This window comes from Micropterus salmoides, unplaced genomic scaffold (genome assembly GCF_014851395.1).
Source record: "Micropterus salmoides isolate LMB-PRFRI ecotype aquatic unplaced genomic scaffold, ASM1485139v1 Ms_hic_scaffold_6, whole genome shotgun sequence".
Lineage (NCBI taxonomy): Eukaryota > Metazoa > Chordata > Actinopteri > Centrarchiformes > Centrarchidae > Micropterus > Micropterus salmoides.
The window spans coordinates 17,291,780-17,318,664 of record NW_024044348.1 but is presented as its reverse complement, the minus strand read 5'-3'; the positions used below and the strand labels follow the sequence as shown (position 1 = coordinate 17,318,664).

General features: G+C 36.8%; 2 protein-coding genes across 3 annotated transcripts in view; both read left to right on the top strand.

Moving 5' to 3' along the window:
* The first annotated feature begins 560 nt into the window (after positions 1 to 560).
* spi1b (Spi-1 proto-oncogene b) lies at positions 561 to 14,723 on the top strand. Its single transcript, XM_038701118.1, has 5 exons — positions 561 to 3,141; positions 3,665 to 3,755; positions 4,986 to 5,182; positions 8,873 to 9,023; positions 12,471 to 14,723. Exons 1-5 carry the CDS (start codon positions 3,100 to 3,102, stop codon positions 12,782 to 12,784), a joined length of 795 nt encoding a protein of 264 aa, XP_038557046.1. The 5' UTR covers positions 561 to 3,099; the 3' UTR covers positions 12,785 to 14,723.
* Positions 14,724 to 16,660: 1,937 nt separating this feature from the next.
* The window catches only part of mybpc3 (myosin binding protein C3), a 36,480-nt gene continuing 26,255 nt past the window's right edge, over positions 16,661 to 26,885 (top strand). For both annotated transcript variants that reach the window (XM_038700596.1, XM_038700595.1), the window contains exons 1-6: positions 16,661 to 16,720; positions 22,887 to 23,030; positions 23,386 to 23,463; positions 23,998 to 24,146; positions 24,691 to 24,808; positions 24,954 to 25,002. In XM_038700596.1, the coding sequence (XP_038556524.1) occupies positions 16,696 to 16,720; positions 22,887 to 23,030; positions 23,386 to 23,463; positions 23,998 to 24,146; positions 24,691 to 24,808; positions 24,954 to 25,002 (563 nt within the window). In that variant the 5' untranslated portion in view covers positions 16,661 to 16,695. The remainder of the gene's footprint in view (positions 16,721 to 22,886; positions 23,031 to 23,385; positions 23,464 to 23,997; positions 24,147 to 24,690; positions 24,809 to 24,953; positions 25,003 to 26,885) is intronic.

Here is a 26,885-nt window from a genome sequence, read left to right as displayed (position 1 = left end):
ATTTTACCTGAAAAACAGTTTAGAGGGCCGAAACATCATTATTAACGTAAGTGCAAGTGATCGACAGTGTGCAGGATTTCTCTTTTACAGATCAATTTGCACCCAAAATAATGTGTTGAATAAATTTGAACAAATGACTGATGCAGACTATTTATTTTCCTGAATAACCACAGCAGTTGATATAACTCTTTGACTCATTGGGTGGCTTTGCTGTGGTTATCTGTGGCTGTCGCAGGACTGTAATAAACATTGGCTGGCCTACCTGCCTGCATACCTACTGACCTGCCTACCTGTGGAGTGGCTTTGGAGGGAGGCCTGAAGGGAGGGGTTGGGATTTCTTTGGTTGGATACTTTCAAAATCTAGCTGTCCCTTGCTGGTTCGTTGCCTATCCTAGGTTTGTTGTAGGTTAAGCTAACCACCAGTATACAGTTTAAAGTAATTGTAATATAAATTATCTCCAGCTTTACAAGCTGCAACATTATGTGACATACACATTTTTGCATCAATAATTAAGCCCCCCCCCCCGACCCTGTACGCAGGATAAGGGGTTGACGATGGATGGATGGTATTAACATTTACTTAAGTACCTCTGAAGATGATAACATTAAACTTTTATTACCCACTAAGTTGCAATTGAGTTGATGTTAGTATCAATTTGTTAAAACTCTACATCAGCTAACATTTCAGTTCTATAATTGAATGTTAACACGTACCGTGTGGTTAAATGATCAAACTTGACTTAGTATTATACTGTAAGTAGAATCACACTCAAATTTTAGCTTAGCTTAGGTTATACATAGAATGCATTTTAAACTGTTGCTTTTCTGTTATTATGTTGCTCAACATGATCAAAAACTCATCAAAAAACCCCAATAATTATCTTTTGGATTCACTGAAAATAGTTGTGATGGAAATAGTGCATGGCTTTCTGCAGCCCCCTCTGTGTATTAATACTCTCGGAAAATGCTACTGTATATGTCATCAGTTTTACACTGCCAACTGTGATTAGGGCTGGTCGGGGCTGGCCACAGTCTGTGTGGTTTTAACAGCTCCCCAAACAAAGACTCTAACGATCATGGTCTTCCACCAGTCAACAAGGAAAACAGGCCAACACATTGATCAAAAGCCTTTGAAATTACAACAGACATGAAGACACAAGTATCTTAACCACTTTAAAAAAGCATGCAACATAGAATGCACAAAAGAAGAGAAATAATTATCTATAATTATCTACACCATAATTATCCCCAGTGACAATCACTATCTACTGCACCTTCCTGTGTGATTAATGTAGCTAACTACTTTATGAAAGCAGCATTTTAAAGAGGATTTGATCATGCTTTTAATCTGTAGATGAGATCTCAGCACCCATAGGAATTAGCACACTGACTGCGGTAAGAAGATAAACATAACCTCAGTATTTTGATCTTACAGAAAGTAATATTTTCAGGGCATTGCCTTATCACAATGCTGCAGTCTTCCTCTACAACAGGCAGCGCTAACAATATACACACAGATTTGTGCTACACTGTTAACTGTACTATTCACTTATTAACAGTTATCTCAGCATCTGGGAAATATGCAGTATCTTCAGTTATTACAGTTGCCGTGATGTGTTCAGAAACTGGTAACCAACATATTTAACTTTCATTTTGCCCCAATGCATTGAGAACGTACAGTAGACAGAATAAATATCCATAGTATGTTACATAACAATGTTTTACTGAGCCAAACAAACAGGCTTTTGCAGTTTCTTAGTTGGTAATTACAGCAGATGGACTCAATCTCCTCCCAAGAACAGTATCTCCTCTTTGTGATAATAATAATCTTCATTTCACTCAATGTGGTTACAACACAGATACTGTACCTTCATCTTATCTTCCAGCTGTGTGTGTGTGTGTTTGTGTGTGTGTGTGTGTATGTGTGTCTGTGCGGGTGTGTGTGGGCATGTTTGTGTGCCAACATTTTTCCTAAACAAACTTCTGTTTACATCACCCCACAACATGTTTTAGTCATTTTGCCACAGCGTACACTTTCAGTCCTTCAGTTTCAGGTTTGCATTCAGAACCCGGATGCATGATTGTTTACAATGTGACACTTAAACTTCACACAGTGTACTAACAGCTAAAAATAATATCCATTGCTTCACAATCCTGTCTTTGTTGTCCTGAAATACTTAACTTAAAACCCCCCAATATAGCATTTATAAGCCTTATTTAAACCTTAAATAAATGGTTTATGACACTCTGTAATGTAGACGTAAGTGTTAATATTCAGTATTTGTCAACAATTATAACTTCCTCAAATTAAGACATTTATATTACTAGATATATTTTAGTATATTATCATTCATTAGCTTTATACATCAGCTCTGCAAAAACACATTAATAAACACAAACAGTTCCTTATATCTGCAATTAATAACATTGTAATAAACTGTTTATTAAATGCTTACATACTGCATAAAAATGCTAAATGGTACCCATTATGCCTTGTATGACAAAAGCCACATTTTTCACCAGATACTGCTGTTGAGACCATAGCCAATGCTATAGTTTGAATTAAACATATTTTAAAAGCAAAGGATATTAATAAAATCAACCAAACTTAAACTTAAAATGTTCAACAGTTCATTGCAACCTGTGTTTGCCACATCAGGGGGGGACTGACAGTGAGGAAATGCCTTGAAGATGATTGGCTGCTAAGAGGAGGGAACAGTATATAGACCCTGATAAATATGGAGTTTCATGGTCTCCCCTGACAAATCATCAATGACCAGGAACCTTTAGCAGACACACTCTATTGCTCCCACCCACAGACATTTTACAGAAGTCAAAAGTTCCTTTTTCATTTTACAGTCAAACAGCGGGCCTCGTTAATTTAATTTTATCTGACACAGCTGAAGGCCTCCGAGAGTAGCTAAGTTCTTAAGTGTTCACTATACAATAAGAGAGAGAGAGAGACATTTTTTGGTCTTTGTTGAGTGAGAGGAAATTTTGAAACATTGTGCAATGGTGCCGCAAAAGTTTTGAAAGGTTGTGAGAGAGTGTTTTGCCAGTAAAGCGTCTGAGACTTGGTCTACTGGAGAAGAGGTCTCCATGTTGCATCCATACAGAATGGAGAGCTACCTCATCCCACCTGTAAGTATCTTATTTATTTTCTTATTATCTAAACTCTCAGGAGACTTTCTAGCATGTGAAGCTTGAAAGAGTTCCTTGTAGGAATAGTTTGTTTTTAATGTAGCATTAACCAGAAACACATTTAAGAGTCAAGAGGACGGATGACATGTATTATTTAAAATTAGATGACTTAATGTGAGTCTACTTCAATTTGAATACAGGACGCAAAGTCTAGAAGTCTTTTATATTACAGGCAACATGAAAATGAAACTCAAAAGATCTTGACAGTTTCAGAACAGTAGTGGCAAGAAAAAAAAATCATTATTAAAACACAAATACTCCTAATGTATCATCTAATTTACATATTTAGAAACAATGTGAATATTTCATAAAAGGTGAGTTTGATTATTTCCATTAAATGATTACATGAGTAATGATATAATGGATGTTGTCTGTTTCATATACACCATCCAGAAAATATATATAATAATATTTTCCTGTCATGATATTTTGTGGCTGAAAGTGTTTTTATTTGCTCTTTCAGCACTCAGAAGAAATGTACGATCCTGAGATCTACAGACATCCAATTACAGAATATTATAATCCATATGTTTTAGATGCTGATATCCAGGCAGGTGAGTTTTACTTCAACATTGATTTTGTTTCAAAAGCGTTTCAATTTAAATCCCCAGTTGATCTATTTAATCACAGTGAATGAGGTTTAAATGAAAGATTTTTAAAAATGCAATCGAATGATGATGATTGTATGGGAAAATGTTAATGACACATACTAAATCCACCGACTTGACTCTTGTTTTGAAGTGTCTTCATTTCACTAAAAGAAAATTGTAATTTTAGTCATTTAGTCAGCTGTCATTTTATTCTTCACATTAATCACCATGACCTGATGTGGTGACACTGACTTTTTCTGGTATATTGTACATAAAAAGTCTGCAGTGTGTGCAGCTGGAGCGCACCACATTAGGGTGTATGGAACACAGGAAACAGATGCCATTTCTTTCGGCTCGCTACAACTACAGACATAGAACAACTTTCGCCCCATGGGGTTTTGTTGATACAAGAGAGGTGCTTTACTTTCTCTTGTAATCAACTGTTTTGAATATTGCCCCAAAACAATCTAAATAGGGGGGAAATTATTTTCCCTTGCCTTATAACCCACTGAGAAAGCTTCAGTTGTCTAATATCTGAATATCTCACACCTATTACTACAATCTTTAAATAAAAATGAATACACTACATATACTGATATACAAAAGAAGGATCTTACAGTGTTGAAGTCGATGTGCAACATGGCATTATTATCCAGTTTCATTTATTACTTTTAAGAGTGTGTGATATACTTGTTCTCTTCTATTTGGCTCTCCTCTATTTCCATAGTGAAACTTGAGAGCTGGCATGTTAAAATTTTCTTGTTTAATTCTAAAATACATTCTGAAAAACATAGTCAAGGACAACATGAGGAGGAGCGCGAATTCAAAGCCAACGGCTGTGGCGACACTTCTAGTGTGGCAACAAACAGGAAAGAGCTTCATGCTGAATTCTCTATTATTCCCCTCATTTCACCCGCTTTATGCAAACTCAAGCACTATGAGTAAGCAGCTCGTTGTCAAGTCAGTATGATTTTCATAGACAGTCTGGCATTTCTAAACTTTTAAACATGTATTTCTACTATATCACGTTATAAAAGACATGTTCGTGACTTTGTATGAGGCTTAAACTTACTAGGGTCTTTTTTTTTGTTGGAGTACAATACAAGTGTCAACTGTTGAGACATCAAAGTAGTGACCTTAAGAAACCACAAAAAGCTGTGGCCATTATGAAGTTTCTCACTTCTCTCTCTTTAGATCACTGGGACTACCACACTCACCCTCACATACACCCTGTAGAGTTTGAAAACCTGCAGGAGGCCAACTTCACAGAGCTGCAGAGTGTGCAGGCTCTCCACCCGCCCGGCCTCATACGACACGAGGCCATACGATATGAACCCGAAAACCTGCTTGATCCAAATCTTGGGGCAAATTCACATGTGTTACAGCAACCAGTAAGTCCTTCTGTCACCCAACAACAACAAAACACTCATGCATTAAAAAAATTAACAGACTTTCAGTAAATCAACACACACACACACGGTTGCACCTGCACACAACAAACAACTACATGCATTCAAATATAAATGTAGACTAATAAATGCAGACAAATAAACAAATAATGGCTGTTTTTTTTTTGTTTTTGTTTTTTTACTAAAGCAATGTAATGTTAGAGTAACTGATGAGTTATGTGCTGTATAATTAGTCAGGGACTTCCATGCCATGATGCCTCATTCATTGTTGAAGTGATGACAGTAATGACCTGAAGTGAGACGTCTTCAAACGCAGACATCTTCAGAGACAACATAATTCACAGTTGGGTTTATAATCCGAGAGGACATTTGAGGAGTTAGAGGGTCCTGTGACAAAAATCAGGAAGTGAATCTTTGAGCTACAAGAAAAACTTTAATTTTATTTATTTTTCTGTGTTTCTAGTTTTCCTTTCAGTTTAAAATGAAAATTTTGTTTTAGTAGAGTCTGAAGGCTCAGCTAAGCTTCAAGTAGAACAGAGATCTCTGGTGTTGGACTACATAACAAGTTACAAGTACAGTGTGTCTAACCAAGTGAACATTTTCAAATCTGAAACCTCAACACTTCCACATACCATATGTTGGATATATCATTACAAGCTCAAGCTGTGAAGACAAGCAGAGGTCAGAAAGGCACATTTACTTAAGGTAATTCAAAGCGCATTTACATGTATTTAAAATAACAAAACAGACATTAAAAGACAGAATCTAAAAGAGAACATAAAAGAAATTGTAATCACATGTACCATAAAACTTACATTGTATGTATATGTATTGTTATATTATTCATAATTTACAATTCTAGTCAGGATTACAGGCTTTCCAAATACACCAACACTTTCTCCACTGGAGGTAATGGTGAGGCCAAAGGAGTCATGGATTTAAATCCATGGACCACTTGTTCTGTTATTATTTATTCTATGAATCCAATACAAGAAACTAACAACTGGCTTTTATACTTTTTTGATGTTATGCCCAAGTCAAAAATAGGAAATGAAAAAATGGGCCATGGACCAAATTTGAGTTAGATACTTACTGTGTCTGATTTGTGTGACAAGTTATTCTTTGTGTGTTGTACTTGATAGCCTAACTTTGCAACAAAATACACTTAGACGATGGCGCTACCTCATTTAACGTAATGAATATAGGCTTGAACACCAATATTGTTAATGGTTTAACGAAGTATTTTGAAAAATGTCACCTTAAAAGTCTTCAATTGTGTGAAAAGATAAACTCTTACAAGACACTGTAAGTATAATGCTGCCATGGAAAGAGTGAGTTATTACAGAATTAATTTGATACTGAAGAAATCTTGGAGGATTCTCAGGCAAGTTCTGAAGCATTACCATTCCTGTCCCAGTACACACACACGTTAAGTTAGACTGTGTTCTGCAAATTGAGCCTTTTTTTTAATATCCCAAAATACGTAGTTAAAAAAACAACTTAAAATTGATGTTTAGGCTCATGTTTATACCAATAAATCAGGTACTGCCATAGCCCAAGTGTATTTACTGCATGTTTATCAAGCGCAAGATCCAAAGAAGTCAGCAACTTCCTGGTTACACAAATCAGACAAATTAAATAAAATCAAATTTGGTGCATGGCCCGTTTTTTTCAATTTGTATTTTTGACTTGATCAAAAAATCAAAAAGTCAGTGAACATGTGAAGTTGTCAAATATTAAACATAAATTCCATTTTTCAATTTTTCATATAGTAAAAAATAAATAAATAAAACAACATATTTTAAATACCTTCAATCTTTGGCAATACTGGGAAGCATTTGTTCTTCATACCTAAATAAACTTCTTGTTCCTTCCTGGTATTAATTACTTTTAACTATACTACAATTAACTATTATAGGATACTGCCTTTTCACTTTGAAAGAATATATTTAAAAATTTTCATTTCATTTCATGTAGTTTTTGTGTGTGCATTGTGCTCTGCTCACAGGTGAACTGCAATTTGATTAGGATTGTTATTGTGCATGGTACACCCACAGTTGAATGGGATGCTATGAAACTTTAAATAGCAGTTTTCAGTGTTAAAATCCTTTATTAAAGCATGGGACACAGACATACAACTAACATACGTACACAAACACCTACCTACTAAAACACAAGAAACATTTCATTTCAGCTTCACAATTTGTGTTTTTGCTGTTTGTAGCCTTACAAAGAAGCCACAAAGTATGCGTACTTATGGGTTACATGATGGTTTTCACTAGTGAGCAAGTTGAATTTCCCTTTTGAAAAAAAGGACTGCCATTTTCACAATTAGAGGAAAATGTGTTTGTATGTGATAAAAATAAGGTGCTAATGCATCAATAGAAACGTGATATGAGAATACAATGTGAAAACCACTGTTCACACATGGAATTCACATGTAGGTTTCCACCACTAACTGCTTTTTGTAAAGGATGTTATGAATATGTTGACGTGTATTGAAGTGTTGCCCACCCAGGCATACAGCTATAGCAGCGTCCACACATCACAGATCATGAAGAGAGATGTTGCCATACTCTTTCACTTACAGTGAGAAGACTTTAGTAAAAACCCACGCTTCAGAATATGTGCCTGATGTTAGGTACAGCACAATATATGTGTAGCAACATGATCTCTCTAAATCACCTAATTGTACTTCATAATAATCCAATGCAAAATAGATCCAAAAGTGTCAAATATGGCTGTATGAAAGTTATTTTCAGAGAATTAAAATAAAAAGCCATTAAAAAGGTATTTGTTTGTGTAGGATGAGATGTAAAAAGCATCACTGGTGAAAGTAGTATTCAGTGGATTTTTGGAAGTAAAAGTACCACACTACAAAAACACTCTATTACAGGTAAAAGTTCTGCATTCAAAACTTTAGTAAAATTTTAGTAAAATTATTAAAATATCAAAAGTAAAAGTTCTCATAATGCAGAATGATGCCTGTCAGTGTTATATTTCTATATGATTGGGTTGTTATTAGTGATGCATTACCATGTAAGTGTTGCTTAAATGTTGGTCACGGTGGAGCATATTTTAACTGCTTCATAACCCGATGGGCAATAATGCATAATATTTTATAAACTGATCATTTAGTTTATATGTAAACTTATAGTAACTATAGCTGGTAAATATGTTTAGTGGAGTAAAAAGTAGCTTGGAAAATGGAAATATTCAAGTTGAAGTACCTCAAAATTCTACACAAGTAGAGTACTTAGTAGTGTACTTATTTACTTTCCACAACTGAATATCATTGCCAGTGAAGCTCAAGTTAAGCTCTGCAGTTTGGCGTTCACTCCCTGGGTATAAGGACAACAATTGCACTCTTTTCAATGCTTCCAAACATACATGTGCATGACAAGTTCACATTGTACAGCCAAACATTGCTTGTTTTATTTTCCCAGTCAGATCCTCTAATTTCTAAACATGTCATGCAGGATTCCATAAAATTATACTAGATTTATTTTTCCTTTCGCATAATGTATAAACAAAAAAGAAAAGACATACTGACTTTACAAAAACAAACAGAATGGAAAAGTGTTCTTTTAAAACCTTGGAGCAACATGAAGGGAATTACTGAAAAGTAAAATGACTTCAAATGACTAATAAACTTTGGCTCCTGTGTTATAGGTAGCGTTCTTCTCTCGACCTGTGTATCAACCACACGTGTCCCAGCGCAGCTCTGATGATGAGGAGCACGAAGGACGAAGTCCCCCGCTGGAGGTGTCTGATGATGAGTGTCTGAGAGAGCGAGTCTCATATGTCACACCAGGAGATCTGGGTAAGGAACCACGTTTATGGGCCATTTCATACAGTAACTGCATGTGCAGAGGGCGCACACAGCAGTAAACACGGTTACTTTAAGAAACACCAACTGTGCTGGCCATGTGAAGATTCTCAGTCATCTAGGTCATGGTATATCTAGAAGTGCTAAGTCACTGGACTTGCTTTAGATTCTTGCATCTCAAGAATTCTTACATTGGGCTGTGGAAATAACCCAGCAGATGTACTAGGAGAATGGCATGCTATCCAAAGTGGCTACCTCTTGGGCCTTGTGATGAGACATGTCAGAGATGTGTAGTCATCTTTTGGTCTGCCCTGTCTAATTTAACCAGTTTCTGCTGCATATATTTGGCAGTCAGCACCTTGTTTACTGAACAGGTGTCATGTCCATCACAACAGAATTTACTTACTCACTCTTTGTAAATGGTCTTGCAGGTAACTGTAGTTTGCTGGTGTAACCCCCAGATCTCCTCAGCAATTACGTGCTCGCTCTACACTTCCTCTTTTGGCCATCTTGACAAGGCCAGCGGAGCATGAGTTGTGTCTGCAGTGCCTGTATATTATATTGTATCTTATCTCTATCTAAATAGTTGCATGATGTTCTTTGTTACTCAAGCAACTATGCAAGCACTTCAGTGGCAGTGACTGTATGTCATCTACTTCATTGATACTTTGCCCACAACAACGCATCCCTTTGCATTTCTTTTTAATGCAACATCCTTTTTAATCTGAGTGTGGCCTTACAGAGTCCTTGTACATTTAGAGTATGAATGTGCACAGATGAATAGAGAACACACAGATAAACAAGTAACCACGGTTCTCCAAGAGACCATCTGTCCAGCTCAGGGCATCTCAGAATCATGTTCCAAACAAGGTAAACCAGAGACAGAACATGAATGGTCTTTAAATGATCACATATTGCAAATAATGGCAACTATATATATGTAGGCCTACTGAATCTGACAGTTTTGATAATTTGACTGTCAAGTAAGTGTCTTTAAGACAGAATCAGATTTAATTTTTGTGGTTACAGTAATCTATTTCAGGAGTTTCATGCCATTTTTCCATTACCAGTACCAGCTCAACTCGCATCGACTCTACTCTACTCGGTTTGGCCTTGCTCCGTTTTCCATTGCAGATAGTACCCAGAGATAGCGCCCCTCAATAGGTGCGTTTCGACCAAAGGAACTATACCGCACCTTTGGAGGAACTCCCAGTGTTAACAGTGTTAATTAAGCTCGTTAAACATCACGTTCCTCCAACACTCAGATGACACAGACGTGAGTCCTGCAGCTCTTGTCGCTGGAAATGTTTTAATAACCTTCCAAACTGCGATTTTATTTTTGTTGCTTTCTCTGTGCTGGAGTTATTTTAAGAACTTTACGGCTTTATGCAGTTTGTTTGGCTACTATTAAATGTGTAACGATCTTTATCGTGTGTCTCTTCATTATAGCTCCCACACAAAAAAGCTGCTTTAATGGTCAAGCAAAGCCTATAGTTTTTCATTATATTCCAGTCAAATCTGATGTTCATTTAATGTTGCTCATGGATAGTGGTTACAAATAATGATGCCTATGCATCAGCTGGTTAATTTGCCTAATCTTCGCAGGTCTTTAGACCACAGTGGAAACGCACACAATAGTGGGCTGAATGAACCTTTTAGTTCCTTGAAAAGAGATATGGGGACTTAAAAAGCGGCTAATGAATCTGGTCATCATAGCGATGCCACACACAACTGCCGCGACGTAATTTTCAACGCAACACACACACAGCTGTCTCTTGATTTAAGTTAAAACGTTTCTACATTACTCAGAATGTAAAGACAGATAGAAGGTATGAAATCCTTACAGCTGTGTTTTCTTCTGCCGTTGTTGCTGCAGCGGTCTGGGTGACGGTGGGAGCAGAGGGCTCTGTGAGCGGGCGGCTGACCGGCCTGGCGAGCTCCTCCCGCGGGTTGGCACAGGCTTCCCCCGCCGCCACTTGCGGAGCTCCACAGCGCCGAAAATATTCAAGAACATTTTTGTTCCGCCATCACTTTTCGTAAAACTGTCAATATTCGAATACTACACAGTTGATTTCTCACCACAAAACTTTTCAGAAGTGGATGTAGTAATGAAATAACGTATGAAAATTGTACAATATAAAACTTCTGTTGCTGGCCTCTGTCTGACGCGGTGAATGGTGACGATTCTCTCTGACCAACCAGAAGTCTGCTGTGTTTTCACGTCACATTTTAGTATCGCCTCGGCTCGCTTGGAGCCTCGACGGAGGTGATGCGAAAAAAAAGTAACTGGTAGCAGGTACAGGTAGGCCTACAACTTTTCTGCAATGGAAAACCAAAAAAAGGCGAGTAGAGTCGGGGCGAGTCGAGCTGGTACCGTACAGTGGAAAAGGGGCTATAGTTACAGTTACCTGGAACTTTCTGTAGTGGAGAGTTAAATCTGCATTTCTTGGAATCTAGAAAGTTTCCTTTTGTAGTCATTACACACAGTTAAATTGTCTTATTAGCTTAATATTTTAGGTCTCATATCTATGGTATATAAATGGTTGGTCTAGACTGGTTGAAACTAGCAAAAACCAACCTGGTCTCAGTCCCAAGTCGTCATACATGGACTCTCGGTTAAGACCTCTTGGCATCACTTTTTGACACACTGGGTATCCCTTTGTCTGCATTATTACTAAAAGTAAGCTTAGTATAAATAACTCTTTCACTTTCACCCAGGAGACTGGTGTTTGTTTCCCATGTGAAATCAATAGTCAATGTTGACTTCTTTTTAACTTAAGTTACACAACTTAACTTACATAACACACTTATTTTAACCCAAAGCATGATCTTTTCCTTAACCTAACCAACTTGCGACCATTTCACAACGTTACCTATGTGTTTCATTTTGAAAGTCCAACTGGATATTTCTTGTTTATTATTGCTACCTTGACCATGGAGCCCTGCATGTGCAAAAATGGCGCCAGAGGAGTACCCAGTGCGTTAAAAAGTGACACCAAGGGTGAAACAGTGGTGCCGTTACCGTCCTGTTGTGTACGCAAGCGCACCACACTTAATGCCTTTTAAACATGGCTGTGTTTATTTACATGTCGCTGCTGATTGGGTAACACCTCTGACACATGAACCAAACGACACTGTTTTGAGGAAGCATGTTATTCAGCCCCGAAACCGTAGCAAACCGTGCATAAAGTTTTGAGATTAAACTTGCCCCAAGTGTTGATTTACCACGAGTTGAGAGTGAAAACGTGTTGTTTACAGTTAAAGAATTTGTACCACACCATTTATAGTGTCACTATTCCAAGACTAATAAATGAGGATGGTTGTGAATGTGATAGTTTTTTTTTTATTTCCAACGAGTAATATTACTGAATTTGTTCAAAATTAATAGGAAAACATCAGTTTAAAATGAGTAATGGTGCAACTCTCTGATGTTTCCAAAAGGCAATAAAAAGAAGATCCGTTTGTACCAGTTCCTGTTGGACCTTTTAAGGAACGGCGATATGAAGGACAGTATCTGGTGGGTTGACAGAGACAAAGGGACATTCCAGTTTTCTTCCAAACACAAGGAGGCTCTTGCACACCGCTGGGGAATCCAGAAGGGAAACCGCAAAAAAATGACCTATCAGAAGATGGCCCGTGCCCTGCGCAACTACGGCAAAACTGGAGAGGTGAAAAAGATAAAAAAGAAGCTGACATACCAGTTCAGTGATGAGGTTCTGGGGAAGAGTCATCTGGAGAGAAAACCATATGTGTAGGCAAGAGTAATACTGAAATGTCAAGATTTACTCGTGACAAGTGTTGACATTGGAGTAGTTTGTGTAGTTTCTGGTGTTAGATGCTTGATCAACCTTGCTGATCTGGTATATAGCATTTTGTGAATAGCCCCATTATTGCTGTAAAGTGGGATCAGTCTTTTGAAGATACTAGCCAATGCAGCATAAAAGCATGGAACAAGAGACAAAATCCCCAAAGACTCTATGTAACAAGATGTTGGAGACCAGCTTTTTCTTTTCTTCTTTGTCACCCTAAGTAGAAACAAAGCTCAGTTTGGTTTGTCTGTCTTAATTCCTGGAAGAAAAAAAAATTTAGTAGCAGTGTGGAAACAAAGTCAGGACCAAATATGAAAATGTACCTGTTATTCGAAAATGTGTACAGGATTTGTGAAGTTGAAAAAGTGTTATAAATATCTTCTGAATTTTGTCCCTTTTGGCTCCCTCAGATTTGAAAAAGCTCCCTTAGACATATATACTATACATATATATATTATGACATATGCAAAATCTGCACTCTTTACCCAGCCAACCTACCAGGCAGCAAGCTACTTTGTAGTGCAGCAATTTCGACATGGTGGCTAGAGTTGGAACTGCAAGGTATTTGTTGCTAGGGTTCAGGAGGACATGTGGAATGCAAAACGATTCAACAGCACCACAAACTATAGTTTCATCAAAAATTGGTTATAGCTGTCATGCAATTCTGTTTTATTGCAGGGATGTTGTAATAGTTTTAGCTATGTGTACCTAATAAACTGGCAGGTATGAGGCTGAGGTATTAGCTTTAAATCAGAAAAACCACTACTGACCAACATGAACATATAATGATAGTGCTCAGTTTTAGAGCTCAGTATTTTAACAAACGACACTGGTTTTAAAATCTCTGTTCACATGTCAAAATCTGATTTTGACATGTGAACTTTTGACTCCAATTCTGTCTGAAAAATCAATTGACAGTTATGCGAAGATTGAAACCACTCTCATGAAGATACAGCAAATATAAAGTTATGGCAAGCATGGGTTTATCTTAGCATTAAGACTGGAAGAAGGAGGCAATAGATAGAACAGTGACGTTACATTTTGGCATCAAAGATACAATTTTGAATTTAAAGAAGAACCGGAATTGAAAAAGGAAACATTGGCAAAAAGTTGTATTGGCACTGAAAAAAGTCTTACTGAAAAAGAAAAATTTTTCAGTGTGATGTGTTTTTCAATGACAATCTTCAGATTTTTTCTTCATGTCACTCTTATTTTCAGTGTCACTGGTTTTCAGGTTCAACTTTCTGTCTTATTGACATGCACATTATATGACAGAAACTTCAGAGGACAGATGAGAGGACAGCTGGTTCTGGAAAAGTGAAGTTCTCTCCTTAGTGTGCAGATTATATGTAAATCACACTGTTCTTGCCCCTCCCCTCAGACCCCTCCTCTCCACTCCAAAACAGTGACAGAAAGTTGAAACTGAAAACCAGTGACCACTCATTAAAAAATTGCCAAACATATTAAAATTAAATCATTTTTAATGCCTGTGTTTTATTTTTACTTTTTTTAATGCCAAACTTTTGTGTCACTGTTATAGCCCCATAGAGAAACATCTAGCCTGGCTCGTCCCTAAGTTAACAAATTCTGTCCATCTGGCCTCCAAAGTTCACTAATAAACACATTATATCTCTTCTGTTTAATCTGTACAAAAATTGTCCTAGTGTGTTTGACTCTTCTTGTGTTGGACATGCTTAAGTTCTCTTTAAACAGTAGGTAAGACTACTGTATGTACATATTTCCGTTGCAATTTAATATTTAAAAAAGTCATTATGAAGATAAGACCATTAATGTGATTATTCACATGACACAAATGTTTTGTATACATACATGACATTGTTATGATTAAAAATGACTTGTAAAAAATAAATTGTTCATAAATATATGTGTGTTGTTTCTGCTGTGAAGATCTTTGGTAAGAGAACAATCCACATCAGAGGTAAAAGCAGAAGAAGAAGAGCTAAACATTGTATAAAGTTGTGTAGTGTTAGGTTAATAGATAAAGTATCTCACCTTTCATTAAAGCTGTAAAGATAACTGGTGAATATGAGGAACTAAAAGGTTAATGCAGGGCAAGGGGAAGAAATGGCCTGTCACCCTCTTCTTACATGTATCTGGCAACAACTACACTACAAGCACCAACTCTCTACTCATAGTGGGTGCACAAAGTGACACATCTGGAGTTTTTATCTTAATAGTATGCTATGCAGTGAAAGTGTCCAGTTTTTAGCTGTCTGAATTTTTAGAGACATACCGAGAGGCTCCAAAATGCCCATCAACTTCACTACCATCAAACCTCTCTTTAATTGGAAAAATTATTTACCACATTTCAAACTACTTTTACAGTTGAAATACAATAAAATATAACAAAACAACATTTAAACCTCAAATAATAAAAAAACATAAACACAAACACTGCAATACAAAAGAATATTATCTTTCTAAAATGTAATGAGTGTAGTATGCAAATATAAAAATACTTCAGCACCTGGTGTCCCAAGAGCCAACAGCTCCCCTCAATGGTCAAGTTGCAATTGATACCCACAACTAACAGGTGAGAAGATGAAAAGAAATGGCCTTGAATAGAATAGAATACCGTACAACTTAACCAGAGCTCGATAATCAGTCTTACATTACTGTAGATGCAATAAATAATATGAAAGCTATACAGTACATGGAGTATACCAGTACACTTGGGCATCAGATTATCGTAATTAATGGTGATGGTATCTTGTGTGGTGAAATGCTTACAAGTAAAATGGAAGGTGAAAATCTGAGTCTTTCTGTTTATCAGTGCATAGACTGAGCATGTTTGTTACTAGTAACATTACTTTTTATAAAGTGGCAAGCTGAGGAAATCAGTTGAAAGTGCTGATAAGGGGCTTTCACACGGTATCCCATTTATGTCTGTGGACTATAAAACATTTCTTTAAAATGTTTTAACTTTGAATAATTAATATTTCCATTCGTTTTCAGGCATATACACTACTTTTTTTATGAAAAGGGCACAAAAATAAACTTACATTTCTTACATTTGTGTGCTGTAGTTGTGTGTATAAACATAATTTTCCAACCTTGAACTGTTATAGCAATACATTTTGAATGATTATCACAAATTTTTTGGAAATGTGTGTAAAATTACACAATAAATACATTTTGGGTTCCTGGCAGCTTTATACTTTGTTAAATACACAAAATGATAGCTGAATTTGTGCTGGAAAAATTATACCATGCATGTGTCATGAGGACAGATGGTTTAAAATGTGATAAACAAAAATGAATGCAGGGTCTGCAAAAACTAAACAAAATAAATCTAGACGCCAGAGGGTTAATGTAACTTAATGGACAAAGACCTTGTTAATTAATCAAGGGAAAATGAACTCATATAGATAAAACAAGTACTGTGGCACTTTCATTCTCAACTATCCTCTTGTATTCATTCTTAGATTTACAGGGTGACAGGGTGCAACACAGGAGAGCAATTTTTTTTTGGATTCAAGGTTCTAAATTTAGCCTTAAATCCTTTCCCCTCCCTCTCGAGGCCTATCAGTCAACTGAGGTGTTGGAGGAAAGGATGGTTGAAATATAGACTTCGGTCAGACATGGCTTGGGGGGGATGGGCTGGGGGCAGAGTTGCTGCTGGGATGGGATGAGCTTTGATGGGGAGGATGAAGGGGGGTGGTTGTTGTTTTTTGGACATTGTGTGTGTGTGTATAAAAAAAAATGGCAGGAGAGATGGGATGGTTCACAAAGAGGAGGGGGAGAGGGGGGCACGTATTAAAAGCAGGGGGCTGAGATAGACAGCAGACTGTCTATGAACAGTGAGTCGCGCTGTGGACAAGAGGAGATCATTCAGGATGCCAGAGCCAGTCAAAAAAGCAGGTAAGTGTGCTCATTGAGCTACTTTTGAAAATTTTGTCATGACACATAAATTCATTATGGAAATAGACCATCTTAGAGTGCATTGTCTAAAAAAACAAACTTTTTGATATTAGTATGGTCCTGTTGTCAGACCACATGTCTATCTTCAGTAAAGTGGTTCATGAAAAAAGCAAACAGTACACATGACCTATTAATTTACCTACTCATTATTTTGTTAGCACCATGTTGCAACTGAATATCCAGTGGTGTTACTTTACTTGTATTGTGCAATCTTCTCGTTAACCAGAAACCTCTTCTAAGAAACAACCAATGTGATATTACAGTATCGGTGAGAATATTCTACTGTGTTGTGCCCCGCCCCTCTTAAGCAACTGTAAACCACAGCTAAACCACTCACGTGAGAGTGACTGTTTGCAAAATAATGTGACATTTACATTTTACATGTATGTACATGTATGTATGTTTTTTTTTTATTGTGTAACCATAGTGTTCTTTAAGTCACAATTTTTGTCATTTTGTCACAATTGAAAGCAAATGTTCAGCCATTTGCCAGTGTGTAAAATATAAGCTACCATATTACTTTAATTTACAGGTTAATTATTTCCAGACAAAAGCAACTGTAAAATAGAGAAACAAGATAACATAAAACAAAATCAACTTTTTTGATCCCACATAGGGAAATTGACGTCAAACAAGCAGTAGGACAAGCATAGATGCCTTGATAAGACATTTAAACTTTACTATACTACAAATTAGGCATGAAAAACAGTAAAAGGTGCAAAATCCTATATAAACCAAAAAAGAATATTAACTTTAAAGTGTATTGAAAACAAAAATGAAATTGTAAAGTGGGTTAAAATGTCCCGTGTCTGCAGATAGTGAATGCAGTTTAAGATTAAGTCAACACATACAATTCAAACACATGCCATGGCTAAATGAGTTGGAACTATTAGCTTGTGTCAAACTCACGTAGCAGTAGCCTAAATTACAACATACTACGTGCAATTATCCACCCTTGAACTCAGTTACATGTCACATGGGCCTGGTGGAAACACTGTCTGCTGTGTCACATTTTCAGCATCACTGCATTCACAAAACCACAGATCCAAAAGTGCCTGACAGGATTCCAACTTGACAAATGACTTTCCCCAGGTCTTTTTCCCTCTCTTAGGTGTAATGGATTGTTGTTTGTGGAGTGAGAAGCCCAACATATCTCATATCAGGTGACACAGTACAGTCCAAATGGCCAGCTTGTGCGTGCCAAGACTTTTAGCTTCAAGGATTTGTTAAGGACAATAAGTTGTGATCGTCTCTGCCTGTAGCTTTATTATCAATTATGATCAACACCTTGCAATCACAACATGTCCTTATACCTAAATGACAAAATAGGTTCATTGTCAGTTGTCCCAGAACGACATATATGATCGCTGGAAGGTACCAGTCCGGCTACAGGCATACTGGACATAAAGTAGATTAAGTCAAGTGACGTAAGTCACATGATGTTAAACATGTGGTTAACGTTGTAACAGTCACAGTTTGGTTAGGATTAGACAACAAAATTACTTGGTTAGGTTTAGGAAAAGACTGTGGTTTGGGTTAAAATAAGTATGTTATCTAATTCACGTGAAGTAAGTAAGTCATGTGACATAAGCCAATGGAACCTATACGGCCATTTTTCCGGTGAGGACGGACTATGCAATCATCAACTCGATCTTTTTCAGTGTTTTGAAGTATTTAAAAAACTTGGTTTGCTTTGCCAACTTAAATGTAAAAACTGTGTATTTTAAAGTGTCTATAATCAAATTTTTATGATAATTTATAAAATGACAATGTGAAAGGGGTTGCTAAAAGTGATGAACTTGAATCTGCAGCTCCACTTGGCTTTTAAGGAGCTTTATGAAAACTTTGAGCTCATTGTTTAGCAGTCCACCCTGCAGCTTTACTGTTTTGGTTCACTCTCAACATTTTCATAGTGTTGTTTTTAGCCAAAGCAGTCAATTATTTTTCAGACACATTTCGCAGCCAAAACAATGTTGCAGGTTTAAGACACATTTTAATTAAAGGTGCTTTCATGTTGCATGATAAAAACAAAATAAGCGCCCACTCATGAAAACAGTGGCCTATAGCGCTACTAATGGTTAAAAACTCCACAAGGTACCTTTAAAACACGCTATTAACTAAAACAATGCAGATTTTTAATTGATAAAAATAATACATGAATAAATAATATAATAAAATGTTAATTGAAAATGAAAATGAAGTACATAATTACAAAAAAGAAAGTCTTGAAAACTACATTAAGTCATAGAAAGATTAGACTTTCTTTTTGAAAAGGTTAATATTGCATTGATTAGCACCAACCATCCAATAAGTCATCCCTAAAGTAATGATATCAGTGTTAAAATGCCAGCTCTCTTCAACATGTCAGCTGACTGTCAGTGAAATTAATCTGAACAGTATCTTGTATACAGACAAAGACATTCCAAATAAATATCTGTTGTCTGTCATATTATGGCTAGACTACCAAAAATAAACCTATACCAACACGAATTTATGTTCTTAAATTAACAAAGTTGTTGAGAGTATACCAGCAAGATATTTCCTGAGTGTGAACTCTAATTTAATTAAATATCTAAATAGGAGAATTTAATTTAACAGTGTGGTATTATTAGTAATTTCACTGCCAGTCACTACAAACAATTTTGAATGAATTTTACATTAACTAAGATTAGTTAAGTCATTTTACCTTAAATGCGATAAAGGTGTGAAAGGTAAAGCAGAATGAAGGATTGACAACATGAAGAGAGCTCCATCGTACTACTGCTGGCTGCAGACAGACTGAAGGCACATCATTCTTTCTGTGCCTCTAGAGTCACAAAAATACTCAAGTTAATCCCTCAACTATGATACCTGCACCCCTGTTGCAGCTGAAGGCTGCCAAGACTGCTCATTCAGTAGTCCGGTACATATGCATTCTATATTTAAATTAGGGTCATCTTGCAGCAAGTGGCGTTTCTTTTGTTTAGTGTGGTTTTGTAATGCTTTGTTGAACCGTGCAGGACTTAAACCTGGAAATAATAAGCCCCTACATTTTGCCTGCTTACATTTCATGGTCCCAAACACCTGGTGTTACTGTTAAACACATGTCTACTTCCAGGGCTGTCAGTTACACTCACTATTTTTAGGTCCTTTTCAAAGACGACAAGTGTTTGAAAAGGACATTGCTGGGCACTTTTTATATCTTTTCAAAAAAAAAAACCTCACACAACAGGAAAGGCAACAGCCGGTGGTTTTCCACAATGAATGTAAAACTTTGTTAAACTTAAAATCAACACTTTTTGATAGACACCATGTATTGATTTCCCCCCATTTAGGATCACTACCCATGCCTGTTACTACTATTTATATGTGTAGATAGTTCTGTTATTGTGTGAAGTTTGTTATAGATGTTCCAGATAAGACTCTGACCACCGTTGGTTTGGCTTTGGGCTGTTCCACTCAGCACCACAATCAAAAACAAAAGCTAATGTTTTGACTGGATGTGAATTCATAAATGTGAATGGACTTAATTGGACCACTTGATCAGGATGACAGGAGGGATGGATACAGTGTGTGTGCTACGGCTATTGTTCATCCTGTAATGACCAACATTTTTTTAGGCAGTTCTGGAATGTGACTAAGTACATTTACTCAAGAACTAAGCTATGATTGATTGAGACATTACACTACTGATCTACTGTACTTCTTTTTAGAGGCTAATATTGTGCATTTTAATTCACTATACCTTTCTGACAGCTGTAGCTACTAGTGCCTTTGCCCATTAATAGTTTACATATATTCTCATCTTATAAATTATAATGCACTGTTATAGATTAAATAACCATTTAATATATAAATTACTTAAAATTTGCTCCACATTAAAAATACACACAATTAAATGCTGTGTATTTGTTTATCAGTGATAATAATCCAAATATACAATAGAAAGACATTCTGAATAGGGGTTACTCTGCATTATGAGTACTCTTTATACTTTAAGTACATCTAGCTGAAAATGCTTCTGTACTTACTTAAGTAATGCTCTGTATTTGTATAGCACCTTTCTAGTCTTTTCAACCACTCAAAGATAGATAAATAAATAGATGGATAGATAGATAATAGATAGATATGTGACCATGTGACTTCATAAATATGACTTATTAGAAAGCCAGATGTTTGTGTTATCACATTCTGTGTGGGAGCGGGAAAAGGCAAATTTTAATGTTTTCATTTAGCCCCACCCAGTGTGCTGCACACTGTACAACACTGTACTTTTTCAACATGAGCAGCTCTGCTCAGCTCATGAGCCTTTTCTCCTTTTGCTGAATGCCCTATGCCTCTTCTCTACCCCTCTACCTCTCTCTCATCTTTTCTCTCTCTCTTTCTCTGCCTTCTCCAGTCATTGGCTTCTGTTTCACAATGGATGAAAAGTTTGGGGGGAAAACAATATTAACATTTATCTGGATCTGTTATTTCTTTTAACAAAACTCTCTAAGTGCAAAGATTCGCCTACTCTTACCTGTTATTTGTTTTACTCACAGTGTAATGACACTCACATCAATATCCACTCATCAAGACAATTACTGTATCTGTGTTTTCTCCTCAAGAGGATTAGATTACACACTAACAGCAGACATGTTAAAAAACAGTCTAATAGACACTTCAAAATGCTTACTTTTTATTTTGAACCCACCCTCCCTCTCCAGTTTCAGCATTTGCCAAGAAACCAAAGACTCGGGAGGCAGAGGAGGGCTCCTCTGTGGTCTTTGAAGCAGAGACAGAGAAGCCTGATGCTAAAGTAAAATGGCAGTGCAACTCAAAGGACATTGCTAGTGGCAACAAATACGTGATCACAGCCTACGGAAACAAGCACACCCTCACTATAAAAGCCATTACCAAGGAAGATGCCAATGTCTATGGAGTGATTGCTGGGGGGTCAAAGGTCAAGTTTGAGCTGAAAGTTGTATCAAAGCCAGGTGGGAGACTTTGATGCTACAGCTGTGTGTTTGAGGTGTCTGCTTGCTCACCTGCGAGGCTGCTGGTCGACACAGAGCACAAAGCAAAACGAAGCACTCAATGCAGAAAACCACTGAGGCAGTAAATACTTGATGCACTGCATGCACATGATGTTTCTGCACATAAAATCACCCTCTGCACTCTCTGACAGCTGCTCAACAGCACATCTCACAAACAGCTTTGAGTGGTCTATCTGAAAAGGAATATTTTAAAGGAATTGTTTGACATTTTGGGAAACATGCTTATTAGCTTATTGCAGAGAGTTAGATGAGAAGATCGACACCACTCTGATGTCTGAACTGTAATTTCAACCAGGAGACTATTAGCCAATCTTTGCATAGAGACTGGAAGTAGGGGTAAACAGCTGGCTCTGTCCAAATGTAACAAAATCCAACTACAAATGCACCTCTCAAGCTTAATAAAGACTTAATCACTGGCCTAATCACATGTTCAGCAGTTTATCAAATCTATGGAGCACTGCACTGTATGTTGGAATGACTGTGTGCTAAGTGTGTGACAGAGCAACATTTGTGCCAGTCTGTCAGTGTGACCTGTTGAGGTCGTTTGTTTGGGTTTGATAAGGTGGAAACAAATCTTTAAGAAAGGCTGCAGACTAATGGGCCCAGTGTGCTACAAGAGACTGCCCACAGCTGTCTGTGGCTCATATCATAGCAACCCTTTAGTTTGTCTGAACAGCGACCTTGACCCTCACACCGGCACATTATTTCCTCATGAGTAACCACCACTTGACTGGCGCTCAGGATAGGCATGAGAGGCAGCTGATAACGCATGGAAAATCAGCCGGCTGTTTGAAAATGATAAGACATAAGAAATATTTGGGCGATGAATGTTTGCCAAAGAACATTTTCACTCTGTCAAAACTGTGTTTAAAAGAATATCAATTAGATTAAATAGTATAAATGTAAAAAAAAAAAAAGAAAAGTGTCTTCATATACAAAATATGAATGTGTTAAGTCCTTCTCACAAATATGAATTAAATTTGTTAGACTGGTCACTTGCTTTTTGGAGTGGATTTCTCTTTAGTAGATAGTGTATGTGTATGTGGGTTTTTCATTGTCCCTTTAACATGTGACTTGTTATCTCTATGGAGATGGTAACACAAGAGCTCCAGTTGCCCCTGCTGATGGGCCGGGGGAGTCCAGTGCAGAACCAGAGCAGGCCCCAGCTCCACCTGCAGCAGCACCCACAGAGGACCAAACTACTGCCCCAGCTCAAGATGCTCCTCCAGCTGAGGGTATTTAAGTCCCCACATTTGTTCATTCAGTCACTCATTTACTCCTTTGTTTAGTCATTAAGCACTTAATCAATTAGTCAAGAGTCCATCCTCTTATAACTTTAAATAGATTTCTCTTGCCTTTGTATGTAGTGTAAGAAGTCTCTCTTAATGGATTTTCATACCCTATTCCCTATCCAAGGTGTCTTGAATTACATAAAAACTTGATAAATATCTTAAAACGTCCCTATTGCTCGAAGCTCATGATATGCTGGTTTTCATTTCCTGGTCTGATTTCTAACATGCTTTTGAATTTAACATTTTAATCCTCAACTTCGTGCTGTGGCACTCTGCTCTGAACCTGTTGGCTTTTCAGACCCCCAGCCTCCAGATACAAGACAGGACCTGACTGGACTCTTTACAGAAAAACCACAGAGTGGAGAGGTCACTGTAGGTGAGTGGCTTCAAATACATGAATTCTTTTAATACATAATAATAAAATAACATCAGTGTTAGTGCAATTTTGTTATTTATTTTGCAGCTAAAACACTGAAGTGCGAAAGGTATTGGGAAATGTGAAAAGAAGCAATGGAAATTCATGAGTATAACTACTACTACTTCTACTTCTACTTAGCTCTATATCTGCCTGAGCCAACTCGACTTTCCCCTATGAGGGATAAATAGAGTAGCATCTTATCTTATCTTATCTTATCTTGTGGAAATTATTTTAAGAATATTTTACTGGTGCTTTTTTTGAAAACTACCATTTGTAACAAATTGTTAATAAACTGTTTTGTTAAATGTACATGTACATGAATGAAAGTGATAAAAGTTATCGATATTTATATCCATAGAGATATAGCATGACACTGAATGTATAAAATGTGCACGTAATGTGCTGATAATTTGTAGACTTTCATCACAGAATAAACAAAATAACAGCAAAACCTCAAAGATAAACCACATGCCAAATTGTTCTTCTGTGCAGGTGAAAACATCACGTTTGTGGCTAAAGTGAATGCTGAATCATTGCTGAAGAAACCAACCATTAAATGGTTCAAAGGGAAGTGGATGGACCTCGCCAGCAAGTCTGGAAAACACCTGCAGCTAAAGGAAACATATGACCGCAACACGAAGGTAATGTGACTTAATGTTGCAGACACTAAAGCAGAAACATAGACATAGCAGGGAAAGTATTTCATATTTTGATATAGAGCTTGTGACTAGATAACTGAGAAGGATATGTATTTTTTTCATAGGAATGAATACCATTTAACAACTGCAAAATGTCGTTTTACTTTGAGGCAACAAAGGTGTTGAAAGTCTTGCCTTTCTCACCCTGAGTTTTGCAAGCTCTTGCCTCAGTCCCTCATTCTGATAACATCATGAACCACAGGCACGCTACCTTAGAGGTAACGTTGTTGGGAGAATGTAAGACCTTACCCTACAAATTTCATCTCAGAATGTCAGAACAAGCTGGAGTGAGAAACCTTTGAAAGGAAGCTGTGCGGGGAAAATCAGAAGCCTACTCCATAAAAATCACAAATATGAATTTATAATGAAATGCAACATATGAATGCATATGAAGCATCCGTTTAACAAGGTTTTCAACTAAATATGTTCATTTGCCTCACTGTGTTGTTTACCCTTATCACATCTGTCCTCATGCATATGATTGCAGGTCTACACGTTTGAGATGCACGTTATCGGAGCTAAGGCCAACTTTGCTGGAGCTTACAGATGTGAGGTCACATCCAGGGACAAGTTTGACAGCTGTAATTTTGACTTGACTGTACATGGTGAGTGAGCCTATTGTCAGAATACTTTGTTTAACTTTGTTTGTTGTTGTGAAACTCACAAATATAATGTTTCTAATATTACCATTTCAGTCGCTAATATGATTTTGTTGTTTCACAATGATATTGGTACGGCTCTGCTTTTCAGAGGCTTCTGCTGCTGAAGGTTTGGATATAAGAGCAGCTTTTAGGCGCACGTAAGTTTAACAAGACTTTATTACTTTGTATAAAATACAAAATACCTTTGGCCACTTTAGAATTCATCAATGCTGATCAATTAGTTTCACAGTAGTTTCTTATTAAAGGTATCATCAGCTGGTCTCCTCACACATTTCACCAACAGTATCATACAGCTATAAAAGTCAAACTGTGTTTCTTTTCCTTACAGGGCTAAAGCAAACCCTTGTACCTTAGAAACTGAAATAATTGGTCAGTTACAAACAATATTCACTTTTAACTAATAGTTTTATATTATATTTACAGTAAGTGCTGAGTCAGTTTAATGCTATATCAGCCATCTAAGATATTGTTAAATATCTAAGTAAGTCATCTTAAATATCACGTCAGCAGCTATTGTGCTGTAAATGTCTTTTAAAGCTATGTTCCTCACCCGAGTTTTAAAATCTTTTAATCATTGTCTTATGATAAAAACACTGCAAAACTATATGTAACATTGAAAACTCCTAAAAGCCACAAAATCTGAATTTTAAAAAAGTATGCACAAGTGTACAGTGTGTTACAGTTTTTCTCAGTCATTTTGGTGCATTTCTCAAATCATCCTTAACATTTGCAAAACAGTAAGTGCATTTCTCGAAACAGGTAGTACAAACAGCACAACACATTGGATTACCTGCAAAAGCCCATAACTTGCTCAAAATCCTTAGTCTATCTCTCAAAAGCAAATCTTTATGTCATTGAACTTGTCAGTGCCATCAGAACGACAAGTCCTTGTGTCTTGTTTATGAACAAGCAAGTCAAAATGTTTAGCCATCTTGTCAATATAACAGTGTACTCTGTAAGTATTTTCTGATGTACATTTTGGCTAAGATTTTGATGACAATGATTGAAAATGCACAAGGCTGCACTTTTTTTGTATGGCATATATCACTTTCACCAGTACAAAGTTATACATTGCAGGAGAGAGGACAGGAATCACAGCTATGCTTTTACTGTTTGTACTGTAATTTGTTGACAGAGCATGTGATTGTAAGAAGAAAAGAAAGAGACAGGACTGTAGCATGGGATACACCCCTTTGGCTGATGTTCCGATCTTTTGTATCACAGATTCTCTTCCACATCACAACAGATATCTCAAAAATTCTAATAGACATGTATAGAATGTCTATCTATATATATATATATATATATATATATATATATATATATACACACACATATATATATATATATATATATGAAGCCCTAATCAAATCATTTTCTCGTGATTTCGAGATAACCATAATAGTAATTATAGTGTGATTTGTTGTATTTTTGGTTAGCTCACTTGGTAGAGCATAGGACTTATAGGTTTAAGGTTGTGTGCTCAATTCTCAATGAAGACTAAATTTTAATAAGACTTTTTTATATTTTTCATAATCCTCTTCAACAAAGTTCTTATGAAAAGACTGTTTCACATGCTCACATTACTGTGAAGCAAGTGCTGGACTCTGTGCTTTCTTGGTCCACATCCATCAACCTATGGACTTTTCATTTCCCCATCATTCCCAGGCAGAGACAGAAATTCCTTCTCATTCAGGGGAATCCATGTAACGTTACACATTTCCTGACGACTTTCGAAACCTTTGAAATAGCCGTCGGGAAATGTGTGATTGGATTCCCCTCAATCTCTTCATAACAATTTTGCTGAAGAGGATAATACACACAAAAGAAGAAAAAGAAAGTCAACAAGAACAGGAATCAAACTAATCAAACTAAGCCCGGTGCTCTACCAACTGAACTGACACCAGTAATTGCTTTGAAATTATCCTAAAGAAACGCCTGCCAGCCCCTGTATTCAGCTATGGTTTGTTATCTCGTGATCACGAGAAAATTAATTATCCCGTTCTCAGGGGAAAACAAC

Coding starts and splice junctions, on each gene's coding strand:
- spi1b (XM_038701118.1), top strand. CDS start 3,100: ATGTTGCATCCATACAGAATGGAGAGCTACCTCATCCCACCT. Junction 3,756..4,985: donor AGATGCTGATATCCAGGCAG/GTGAGTTTTACT, acceptor CTCTCTCTTTAG/ATCACTGGGACTACCACACT. Junction 9,024..12,470: donor TGTCACACCAGGAGATCTGG/GTAAGGAACCAC, acceptor TGTTTCCAAAAG/GCAATAAAAAGAAGATCCGT.